Here is a 13524-nt window from a genome sequence, read left to right on the forward strand (position 1 = left end):
TAAAATTAACCTATTTATAAGCAAAAATACACTATTATTAATGGTTTGGAGCACTATTATTAATGGCACTTGTGTGGGAAAAGTATGGCAATTTTAATTCCATCTTCAATTCTAAGTTGTACTTTTAACAGAAACTGTAAAGATAATCAGAAACCTGATGTACTCTTCAAGGAATGAACTGAGTTCATCTAAATAGCCTAGAATAATGGCTATGTGATCCCAAAATGTTTTGTGATGACACTAACACTGAAGTCTGTATAAAGGTAATTCATATTAATATGAATGTACACTTCTTTCAAGGTTGCTCTTAGTTTTCAGGAGTCTGATAATAGCTGAAAACTAAATTTTGTTCAAGAGACCACTCAGTAAGAATGGCGAATATATTCATTTCAATAAATCAATACACTGAGATACCCTAAAATGAGAACAATTCTACATAAGCAAAAAGGGAAAAAATAGTACATGATTGAAATCTTTACAAAAAATTTGGATTAATGTCAGTATTTTATCTATGTTTTCCCTCTGAATCAGGTTTTCGCTACTTTTTTTTCCTAAATAAGAGTGGAAAGTCATACGGTATATAAAAACGGTACCACTTTCTCTGTCTCATATTTTTATATCTCATAAAATTCACAAACTGATTTGGATGGGGAAAGAGTAAGAAAACATTAAAAGAGAATTTGCCTTTTTCTTCAAAAATAAGAAAATAATATTAGGACATGGACTGACAGTCTTATTAAGAACAACAGTAAGGTGCTGGAGGGGGCGAGTCTCCCTCACATCCTCTACACACAACCCTTCCCTGCAACTGGACTACAAATGTACACTGTGAACGAGGATGGAAAGAAATGACACAATGGCAGCAATCACACGATCTTGTGAAAGTGGGCCATTTTATTTAGAATTCTCTGTATAATAAAATAAATAATATTAACCCTCACATCTGAGCCTCTACTGATTTATTCCTAAGCATTTACAGGCTTTAGTCTACTTTGAGTTCATCCCTAAAACTAGTTTTCAGGTAGAACAAAATGTCATTATCCTTTATTTTAGGAGTAAATTTATATTTTAAAATGAGACTGCTAGCCATCTTTTACTCATGACTACATAAAAATAATTAAAAGAAAGATTTAAAAGGACATTAATTTCATTTCTTTGGACAATTATGTTTAGAAGTCTTCATAAAACTGATAAAATGAGTTGAAACTATCTTGAACGAGAGAGTAAGAGAGTATTTTGATTCTTCCAAAAAAAAAAAAGTTATTTGTAATTGCAGCCAAACAAAATGTAAGCAATTACTCAGTGCAGTCTCATACATAAAATATGTAAATAGATGTGTCTACATTTTAATTATAATACCATTTATATAAAATTAAAACGCAGAAAACATCAAAATTTTAGAGAAAAAAGATCTACCTAATAATGACATCATAAGAATGGAACTGCAGGATGTGTATCATCTCGTAATAGATTAAGGAGAAAGTTACTAAATGGTACCCAACTGGTTTAAAGACATTCCTGAAGTTCCTCTTATACTTTCTCATTCACTATTGAACCAAATAAACCAAATAAAGCTGACTATTAAGACAGTTCAATAAGTCCAGTATATAAAAGATGTTGAGATTTCAGGTAATCTAACCACGGCTCTAAACATTTGCATGTAATGGTAGGAGCCAATTTAAAGTTAGAATGGACTGTTTCTCTAAGACAATACTTTAACAAGTAAATAATTCTTAAATTTGCTCCTTAAAAAAAATACTGATTTTCTCTATGTGTCCAACAAATATGTGATAAATTTAATTGAATATATAAAACATATTGTATGTTTTCTTTCTACAATATTTTGCAAAAGCTAAATCATTTGTTTTAAAAGTTGATATAGAATCATTTCACAAAAAAACAACATAACATCAACAGGTACAATCAACAACTTTAAATATTTTTCATCTGCATGAATAAATACATTGTAAAAATTACATATTCTGTTAGATACATTAAACAAGGAGAGACGTGCACTAATACCAAAATCAAATTTGATGACTTTTTTGAAATCATACCAAGCAACCATGGTTAGATTTTGTATAAAGTCAAACTACTGACGAATAAAATGCAAGTCATATATTCCACAATATAATAGATTAAATACCTATTCATTCATGTTTTATGCTATACAATTTTTCCTTTCAGTGCAAGTACCTTGGCACGTAAGAACAATTTCTCTAAAAATTAACAAAATATAAAGAGTCAGAATGTTATCCAACCCAGACATCAAAATTAAAAACAAATTAAATCTACTAAAGAAATTCATTAAAATATATTCCTTATTAATGGTTAAACAAACAAAAAATGTTGCCCTAGCATTTTGCAAAAAGGAAAAATGACCAAACCCAGAGCACACGTAAAAGTCCATAATTCAGGACTCCTATAAGAGCATGACTCTCTCCATACATGATCCTCAGGAGTTTTAAAATAATCAGCACGATCTTCCTTGATCAGCAAAGCGAGGAACGATGGTGTATACATAAGAAAACCAAATATTTCTCATTTAGGTTGCTCGTTTAGGTTCAAGTACAATATATGCAACCATCAAAAACAGAAATTTATTTGAATAAAACTGAAATCAGCCAGCATAATGAAGCCATACAACTGAGCTAAGTCTTTTGTTTTGATCATTTTTTTATAAAAAGTCCTCTCTCTGTAGGAAATCTGGAAATCTCACTGATTTCAAGTTAAAGGTGTTTAAAGTTCAAGGTTTTTCACTATGGTGATGACAAGTGATAAAAATCATTTTGGAATGAGGTGACAGTGCAAAAAATTACTATATTCTAAATCCCCAATAGGATTGAAATTTTTTTTTTAATTTTAAAGCTATATTCTAATTTAAAAGTTCATGAATAGTGTATAAAACATTTTGAAAAAGTACACTGATAAACTGGATCATAATGAATTTTGAGAAAAAAAAAATTTCCCTTTATGACCCATAATTACATAAATTCTAACTTTCAAAATACCGGTCTGAAAAAGAAATAGGTATAAAATATTCCAAATGCCATGAAGAAAGTAGTTGATGAAGAACTAAAGTTTTCAGTATTTAAAACTTACCTATGACTTCGACCAATGTAACCTATTTTCATGTGTTTCATGCCACTGAAGATAGTCATTTAACATACTAATTAAATTATTAGTAACTCAGAAATTATCTCAGTATTACCTTTTTGAAAATGATCATGTAAGTATACTGTAAATATGAAATTAGTCACTGCTTTGTACTATTCAATTGATATTCTTTCAAAACACAACTGCTTTAACTATTACTTTCATGAATAAATTTATCATCATCTCATGTCTGAAAGATACTCACCTCTATGAGGCTGGAGTGTATTCCAATCAGGTATGGCATTGGGGCACTAAATTAAAAAAATATATGTACATATTCATATAGTTCATTAAAACTGAAACAACAATATAAGTAATTCAGAATGCTTAAAAAATTAAATTTATTAAATGTGCTGTTCTAACATAGCATATTATAGATTTATAATGATTTAAAATCATTCAACATATAACAATCTAAATTTAATCTTAGAGGCTACTAATATACTCAAATTAAGGTTGATTTACATAAAACTCACAAAATCCTTCATAATTAAATCAAGAGTTGTAATGCTTAAAAAAACCTTTTTCTATTTGAAAAGACCATTAGGGTCTAGGCCATAGTCTGAGTTGAATCTTTTCCATATACTTCATATCAAATATATCCTAAATAATCATCAAATTTATCCATATTTCTTTCGCAGTTTTTTTTAGTCAAACAGATTTTCATTTCTATGATTTTCTTACTATGTCATCACTGTTTCATACCTACTACATCGCCAACATTTTTTGAGTCAGTTAGTCACCAAATATTTACTGAGACCTACTGTGTGCCAGATGCTGTTTGGGCACTGGAGCTCCAAAGATAAACAAGTTCCTCCCCCACTGTGATCATTCTGTTTCTGTGCTATCTTTCCACTCATGTACTTTGTCTTTTCTTTAAATTTTATACATTCATATTTATCCCACTTTCATTTTTATTAATGAAATAATTTTAATACATCTAAATATATTCAAATAAGTTTAAGAACGATATTGAATTAATTAATTCAACACATAACATCTGGAGCATACCAGGTGCCAGGACCTGGGTTAGAGGCTGGGGTAGATAATAAACAAGAAAGAATAAATGCCCTTGTGGATTTCATACTCTACCAGAGAACATAGACATTAAATAATTTTTGTAATACATAAAATCAGACTTACTAGTAATTTCAAAAATTTCTCATGAAATACAAGAAGAAAATTATTCAACTTGACATTTCAAAATTAAAATATTATTTAACAAGCAAACATGAGAATGGACAGAAGTCTACAAAGGTAACAGAAGATATGCAAATAAATAGCTATTTAAAAAGAAAACGTTTTTTGACATTTCTTTTATAGACATTTTTGTGTTATATTTAATGCAAACCTTTTCTGTTAAGGAAAACAGATCACCTTCTTTCTCAAAGGATTTGCATAATTTTCCAAACTTCATTGCCATTAGAACAGAGTTGTCCAAGCTCCTGCAAGTCTACTTTGCTACTGAGAACCCGTCACAGATGAAACTAGCAGGTACCTCAACAGATCTGCAGTGTTCAAAGTCACCTCATGCAGTCCAAAGTTCATTCAAGGATGGCTAACCACTAACTTATATATCCAAAATTCACAAAAAATAAGACGGTTGAAGTTCTTATTTTACTCCTCATTAGCCTGTTCATTCTCTTATTGTACTAGATTCTAATTCCCAGTTGTCTTTGCCTTTTGTAGCTTTGTTTCTTTCTATTTTTTTCCTTAATTTTTATGCAACAGACCATCTGGAATTGATCTGATATTCTGGATATTTCAATTGACTGAACATTGAGAACTATTTATAGGCCTTGATATCCTTAAGACTTAACATTTTCTGCCTTCAAAAGGAAACAGGAGGAATAAATGTGAACTGTTTCACTTTTGCTTAAATAAGGGAAAGCTAGTTACTTCCCTAGTTTAAGTTCTCATCTCTGGAATCCCTTCTGGGACTCCACAGAAGACATAAAATACATGTCACTAACTATTCCGGGCTCCCACGACCGGGCTGAGTCAACTTTCACAAAACAGGGTAGGCAACTCCCAAGATTTTACATATATCAAGGCACATTCAAAATAGTATAAAATTATTATGAAGTTACTGTGCAAACTTCCAATTCGCCCCAGGTTAGGTTATCCTACCCACAAGATCTATAAATATTAAAAGTCCATGGAATCTCAAACTTCAAAGCACATTTTAATAAAATGAATATTAATCAAAATATTTAAGCCGTCTAAAAATAATAATAATGTCCATTTTACAGATGTTTGAGGAACACTCTGAGTGGATCAGCTTTCAAAAAATCGGAGCCAAAAGTCATAACTAACCTACTGAAGTCTTGATGACATACATCTAAGATAACACTTTCAAAACTTGATGAAAACTAGTTATCTCTTGAAATATAAACAATGACTTTACAGAAATTGTTTAACTATATTGAATAAAAATTCAATAAAGAGTTCTTATGCAGAACTTAACAATAAAGTAACCTGAAACTTTTTGTATGGGATCACTGGTATCCTATGTGTTTTATCTCACTAATTTCTAACAAAATTCAAAACACACAGATGTTAGAACTGCAAACATTATTAATCTACAGCATAATTTCCTAAAATAATTATGATGTTTGCAGAATATAGATTTAATTGAATAGTTGTTTCTTTCCCATGAAAACTGGATTGTGTACATCCTAATATTAAATCAGCCAAATCTCATGAAAAGTAATTTTGCAACCCTAGCTGAAATCTCCTAATTAGATTAGAGCGTTAATAAGTCAGGAAGAGATCCTTGGTAACACAGATGTTTTATCATCCATGTGCAAAACTGTCCTAGATCTTTCTGTCAATGAAGTTATTTTTGCAAAGATGGAATACAGAAGGCTCTATTAGGACTGCTTCTTCTTTTTGGTAGCAATTAATCTTTACTCAAAAATAATTACTATGTAATAGCCGTTTTTTATTTTTAGATTTTCTTACAGAGACCACCCATGGGTTAGACTGTAACAGGAGTGTATTAACTTAGGGTAGTCTAACCAACATAATTTTCCATTTATTTTTTTAAAAAACTATTCTCTTAGAAGCTAAATCTGTTACTTTCGTGGAAAGAAGAATCAGACAGCCTAAATATAAAAGCGACTCAACTATTCTTGAACAAATAATGAACGATTGTAACTTGACCTGTACTAGAGCCACACCCCCTCCTAGGTGTTTAAGTACTCAGGAAAGAGTGACTGGCAACATCACAGATTTGCCACATTAAAGTACTCCATTTTTTTCTGGTTTTTTTTTGTAGTAAGAACACCTAACATGAGATCCGACCTCTTAAAAAATTTTTAAGTCAACAATACGGTATTGTTAACTATAGGCATAAAGTTGTACAGCAGATGTCTAGAACTTAATCATCTTGTATAACTGAAACTTTATACCTATTAAATAGAAACTCCTCATTTTCCCCTTATACTAGCAGATTAAGGGAAAAAGGCAGATGGGGGCACTTCCTCCCAGGAGCCTTCCCTATCCTACCAGGCAGTGAGGGCCTCTTCTTCCTAGGTATTCCCATCCATGTTTCTTTTCTATGCCTCTGATAAAAACCTTACAGTCTTGCAGTATTACTCTGTGCTTGAGTGTGTGTGCGCGCATGTGTGTGCACTCCATGCCTACAGACATGTGTATGTATGTGTGAATTTCTTCTTACCTGTGGATCCTTCAAGGGCAGAAATTCAGTCTTATTCATTACGTTACATACTCACAGCTTGGCAAACAGCTGTTCACTAAATGTTTGATGTACAAATGGATGGACGGATGAACGAGCTAACAAATTAGCAAGCCTTATCAATAGCCCAAGATGCGATATTCATCCATGGTCACAAGATGGCATTATGGCTCTCCACAGTCTATGCCACACCAGAGATACGAGGTGCAAAACCAAAAATAATTCCAGAAGCTGGAACTACCTCAGGAATTGGAAAGTCCCAATCACCTTGAGTTGGTAAATATACATCTACCCCTATCAAACCTTCCTGGTGCTATTTTTGAAATGGAATACAAAAATTTCTTTATTCAAAACCCATGATACTGAAGGGATAACCTCTAATATTTTTCTACCTTTCACATACAAATCAGCAAGATTCTAGGATCATTTGCAAGGATGCAAAAAGAAGAAAATCATTTTCCCTAGGAAATACGTCCATAGAATTTTCTGATAATAGACGAGAGCTAGAGTCTCAGGCAGCTATTTCTAAAAGTAAATTATATTATACTGCCCAGTTCCTACGATAGAAGCTGAGCCTATCACCATGACCGCGAAGTTCAGGAAGTTTCAGATAACTCCTTGTTTGATTACCACTGCTGCGCTCTCTAGACCAGGGAAGTGTCTGGCATGGAGGCTGTTAGAACCTGTCCTAAAGGCTATTTCAGACGTTAGAAACTAGTAAGAAAATTCAAGTGACTGAAATATGAAATAAGCTTTCTTCATTACAGTGGAAGCAGCAGAAAAAGAAAGACTTGACAGCAGGGTCTGAAAGTATCGGGAAGATATCTCTGGAAAGAATTGGAACAGAACTACCTACCCCATAAAAGAGTTTCTAAACAACAATATTTTATAAAGTGTTAAACATGTAATCATTACAGAGAATTGCACTTAAAAGGATGTTACCTCCTAAGAGGTCAGAACATTTTAAGAGAAAAAGTAAAATGGTACTTAGACTATTATGATAAAACATAATTCTAAACCTCATAATTAGAAGTGTTAGTTCTTAAACCACTAACAACACATATTTTTAAAAATCACCTATCAATATATTTTCAAATACTTTCATAAAGAATTATTTAAAATAAATGAGTTTTAATTACTGAGCACTATGTACAAAGATCTACTGCATATGTCAACATGAATAAATTGCCGTTCCTGCCTTCAAGGATGCTAATATATTCTAGGTATGTTGGTCAGAGAAAAAAACTCTAAAATGAATACCAAAAGAGCCTATTTATAATCTACCTTTACTCTCAGACTTGTGTGTGTGACACTTCACAATAATTAAGCTGTAAACCTACAGTCTCCTGCCAAACTGTTTCTTCTTTCCAGTACTCAAAGGACAGAAGGGCAGTGGTAGGTCACTGGGAACCTACTTCACAGCACTATCAACACTAATAATATTACCACGCTGTGAAAACACACAATACATTGGTATAATCAATATGTGGCCAAATACATGTGTTTTCATTACAATCACTTGTTCTGAAGAGGACTAGTCATAAAAACTTAACAGAAAACCTCTATGTATGAACCTAAATCATCTTAATCCTTAAATACTTCAAAGTGATCTGCTTCTCATGAATAAGAAAGTTAAATAGATACTTTGATTCTAAAAGAGCTTTGTTTTTTATTAACATTAGTTGTGATATAAACAAACACATTATGGTCAAAATTATTTCCTTCTGTGTGTGTGTATGTGCAAGGTTTAGAGGACAAAATCTCATCTGATTTCTTAAGAGTTAAGGTTTGCCTGCGAAGACAATTAGGCAGTGAAGAGAACGCGCTACCCTGCGGTCCAGGAGGAGGTCCCCAGGCTGCTGCGTGGAGTCTCGCCAGCCTAGAAGCCCGGAGACTCTTCAGGGGAAGAAAACAGGGAAGTTCTAGAGGGGCAGTTGAATTCAGATTGGTGAGATCACCGGGAGTTGTTTCTAACGCCAGGAAGCTTTTCAGAACTACTCCCAACACTTTCCACGTTGCTTTCCATAGTGGCTTAAGGCTAAAACTTTGATTTAAACCAGAAACTCAGGGAATCCCTGTATTAGAGGCAGCCTCTCTGCTGGTATGTGGTATTCGGTGTGCTAGGGAGGGAAGGGGGTGAAGGGAACGGTGTCCTGAGGTAAAGGTAATGAGTGTGCGCTGATAGCAACAGTGGGTTTCTGACAGACTCTGCAGACAAATTCTGAGACCTGGGATACTGACTTCTGTGACTGATACTACAATTTCTCAACAATTTTTCTAACCACAACTAAGACTGCATCTATTTCTATATATGTATTTAATTATCTAAATGAACTACTAAATGACTGCAGAAGAAACTCACAGAATCTAAAGACCTTTATGTTTGCCAAGTATAAATTTTCACTACCTTTGGAAAGAACTACTCCGCCCTTCACAAAAGCATCTCTTACTACTTGTTTCTAATCTCTAAGTCCAGTCTCAGAGAATTCATTCATACATATATATACCAAGCTTACCTAATCTACAAATAAAGAGACGTTTTGTAATCATGAAACCTGGATTGAAAGGAGTCTGGTACGTCAGCTTACCAGCAGTAGTCCAGCAGGTGAGGAGGAAGCACTGGGATGTATATGTGCTGCCAGTACATTGGGTAGAGCAGAGCAACTGATCCATGGAGACAGGCAGTTAACTAAAATGTGTAAAGGATAACAACAATAAGTAGCCGCTGACCCTCCAAACAAAAGGTACGCTCAAGTTATCAAAGATTAATGATGATCATCAAATAATTTAATGACCTAAATTACGTTATCTTTACCAAATCTGCAGATAAAAAGTCTTATGTTTCAGAAGCCCCTCTGAAAAATATATAAACAGCAAAAGTCTCTTCTTGGGCATCCTATGTAGACAGATATAACTATCTGAAAATACAGTGCCTAGGGTTGAAACTTAGAACATAAATAAAAGTAAAACTGAAAAATCAGGTGAGCATCTCAGAAGAAACTGTAGGAAATTACAATTTGTGCAGCACAGTTTGCGCATCACTCAGATTAATATACCACGATTAAATATGGAAAAGAAGAGAGGCTGAAAGCTCCTGAGGGATATCATTAGGGCAAATTGCCAAAGAATGAAACATGAGCCAGTCAGGAGAGGCTGGAAGCTGCAAGAGTACCAGGGGACTTGAATGTTCGACAGTTGGAGCTGTAGTAATGTGTGAACTGCGGGTTATGGTATCAAGAGACTCTGTTCACTGACACATAGAATGTCACTATTGACCAGCAAACTGCCCAAGCTTGACAGCTGTACTACAGGAAGCCAAGTATATCATAATTTCATATTTAAACTGTTCATTTCAGATTAACATTTTGTTTCCTAGCTTTATATCACAACAGCTGCAAATATATTGATGCTATCTTAAACGTAATTGCCATTTTAATCGTTCTGTTTTGGCAAGCAGTTAATTAAATATTTTTTAATGCTTAACAAAGGGATATCACTTTTTTTCTTCCATTCTACTGACCTTCCTCAGAATTCTTTCATGCAATTTTCTTTACGTTCTAAATTGTTTTTTTAAGTGTTAAGTAATTTTTTAGTGTTTAAAGCATTAACTGAAACAAGATTCTTCATTTTAAGGTTTTGCTATAGTCTGCATTTCAACGTTACTAACAAAATCATTTTATTTGACTTGAAAATTAGAATTTAAAAATAAAACCAACTGAAAATGAATCACAGATTTTCTATAAATCATTATTTCTATTTTATTATACAAAGAAATTAAAACATACACATAGTAATAAAATTAACTTAAAAGGATAAATGTATACAAAGCAATTCAATCTTAATAGCAACATTTGTCTATATTTAAGTGTAAAAATAGTTGAAATAAAAAGAAATCAATTAAAATTATCTAATCTGAACCAAAAACATAAAAGTTTTGATTAAAAATATACTCATTTCATCATATTTATTATATATTTTTCCAATTAAATTTTTAATCAGTTTTATATGGCAAACAATGTATTTTGATTCCACTTAGGATGCTATCATTAAAGGGTTTAGTACTTTGCACATACAAGCTTTCCTTCAATAAATATTATTTTTAAAATTCCTCAATTAGAGCATACAATATACCACTAGGAGGCATTCAAATACTTCTATTTAACAACCACAGACCACAGATTTATCTATCTTATATATCTGAACTAGGGAAACAAAAATGGGCTTGATCTAACGCGTGTCAGATTCTCGGAGAGTTTTCAGGTACTCCCTGGTTGTATATTAGACATCTTTAAAGCTTCAGTAACTCTTTCCATCCCTTCAGTGTAGCCTAATGGACTAAAAGAGCTATGTCGGTTTGAAAGGCAGCTAATTTACTCAGTTTCTTCATCTGCACATAGATGACTTTTAAAACATCCCATTTAAAACCTTAAAGAAAAGGACAATATTCTTTTTTTATTGTTGAAAAAATAACTAGCAGTCTAACAAGAGGAAAAATACATTTTCAAATGAGGAATTATAATATGGCTAATTTATTTTACTGGGCACACCCAGAGTCCAAAGTACTCTATCAAATGCTATATAGATACTTTCCCTGTGCCTTAATGGTCATCCTTAAATGAAGTTATGAATTATTCACTAATAAGGCACAAAATTATCTGATGAATGTGATTGGTTTCTCAGAGGACAACTTCTGTGATGATAAGCAGAGTAACAAAATTTCTGCAATGGCCAGCATTTAGCAGAAGGTTATCTCTGCTAATCAAGATCTTCCAAGAAAGAAGGAAGCTCTACAGAAGCTGGCAACTACCCCTCCCTAACCACAGCTTCTGGCCTAAGCAACTAGAACAAATTATTTAAAGTCACATAGCAACAGTGTCAGGTTTAGGTGGAACTATAAGGAATTTGCTTTTGCAAATATTGATTCTGTTAACTGAGACATCCAAATGGGGATTTCCAAGGAAGGCAGAAGCATACCAAAAAAGACGGACTCCCCCATACCCACTTAGCAGCAGATAATAACTATGTGATTAAAAAACAGAGAAAATACCATTATAGTATAATTTGTAGAGGAGATAGTAAAGTTCTAAGTAAAAAAATATAATCAAGAAAAAATAAATTTACCAGGAAATTAAACACAGTTCTATCTAAGTTGTATAAGATAACAATGAAACATATCATAGACAAAGTCAGAGCTCTGCCACTAAGAAGCTGTATGGCCTCTGGCACATCTGCAAATATAACCAGATCTCAGTTTCCTAATCTTTAAAATAAGAATTCTATGGCGGCCTGTAAGCATTGTCTCTGACAGATCTAACATTGTTTATTCTTAAATCAGATCAATTCTAACATTTCATATTCTTGGTAATAGATAAGGATTTTTTTTTCCATACAGGTGTTTAACAGAACATTTTAACTGGACTATAATTCAGATCCACCTTCAAAATATATCTAAAGATCACCTCTAAAAGCTTTAAAGCACATTTGGTAACTGCACAATTAGAAGTATAATAATTTACTTTCAACAAAGTCTTTGAGTGCCTACTATGTGCCATCATAAACCTTTACTACACAACAGGGACTCAGTTCTAAACAGAAAGAAGTCCCTGTTTTCATGAAGCTTACATATTAATGGTGAAAGCAAACAACAAACAAGTGAAGTATCTATGATGACAGTCAAAGGTGAGTTCTGTAAAGAAACCCAAAGCAGGGTGACAGGCAAGAGAGTGATGGAGGGGTTCTTTTAGAGAGGAGGGTTAGGGACAAACTCTGATATGGTGACATTTGAATTGAGACCCAACTGAAATAAAGAAGCCAACCAATGTGGATCTGGAGAGAAGAGTACTCCAAGCTGAGGAAACAATGTTCTCATAGGTCCTGAGATGGGATAGGCTTGGCATCTTCACAAAGCAGTAGGGAGGTCGGGTGATCAGACTGGAGGAGGTGGGAGAAGAGGCAGGGGATGATGCTGGACAGGCAAGCAGCATCAGGGTAGACAGCCCTCTGGGGCACAGCAAAGACTCTACATTTTGTTCTAGATGAGATCTGTCCGTATGTGTCACAACAAATCATTTACCTAGAACATTCTGAGAACCATGCAAATTAAGGAAAATAAACTACATACTTCAGAAGTTTGGTTTGAAAAACAAAGTACTATAAAGAAATGAGATCAATTTATATAATTATATACATTATCTATGATATATTGAATCATTCAGCTTAAAGGGAAATGACACTCATATTTCTTTGGACCAGAATTACTCAGGATTCTACGTCTGGTTTGGGATAGGGCTACAACTCCACACTGCCTTTCTAATATTCCGTCAGCTACTTCTTTAATACCACATTGTCCTTCATGAAAGCAGAGGGCAGGAGAAGGGGTTCAGTGTTTGACTTAGAGCATACGCCAGGCAATACACCCTGGAATTTGCAGGAATAATACATTGCTATAACTTTCTGAGGAAAACAAGTTTACCAAAAAAAGGCTTAAGAAAAAAATTCCTTATCTTTGTTAAATGACATATATAATGCACATATAATTTCACAAAGCATACTCCATACATTGAAATGATACAGTCCCAAAGTACTAACTAATGAAAAGTAAAATCATTGGGAATGTTTCTTTCCCATGCACCACAATTATAAAATAAGTACATATGGAAACCATGTGA

The 13524-nt window shown here is 33.3% G+C and overlaps 1 protein-coding gene across 11 annotated transcripts in view; it reads right to left on the reverse strand.

Annotated features, from left to right (window-relative positions):
- DENND1B (DENN domain containing 1B) overlaps positions 1 to 13524 on the reverse strand; it is a 243962-nt gene that overhangs the window by 86646 nt on the left and 143792 nt on the right. For all 11 annotated transcript variants that reach the window (XM_070255835.1, XM_070255834.1, XM_070255837.1 and 8 more), the window contains 2 exons: positions 9445 to 9545; positions 3362 to 3407 (listed from right to left, as the gene is read on the reverse strand). In XM_070255835.1, coding sequence (XP_070111936.1) covers positions 3362 to 3407; positions 9445 to 9545 — 147 coding nt within the window. The remainder of the gene's footprint in view (positions 1 to 3361; positions 3408 to 9444; positions 9546 to 13524) is intronic.

Source organism: Equus caballus, chromosome 30, assembly GCF_041296265.1.
Source record: "Equus caballus isolate H_3958 breed thoroughbred chromosome 30, TB-T2T, whole genome shotgun sequence".
Classification (NCBI taxonomy): domain Eukaryota; kingdom Metazoa; phylum Chordata; class Mammalia; order Perissodactyla; family Equidae; genus Equus; species Equus caballus.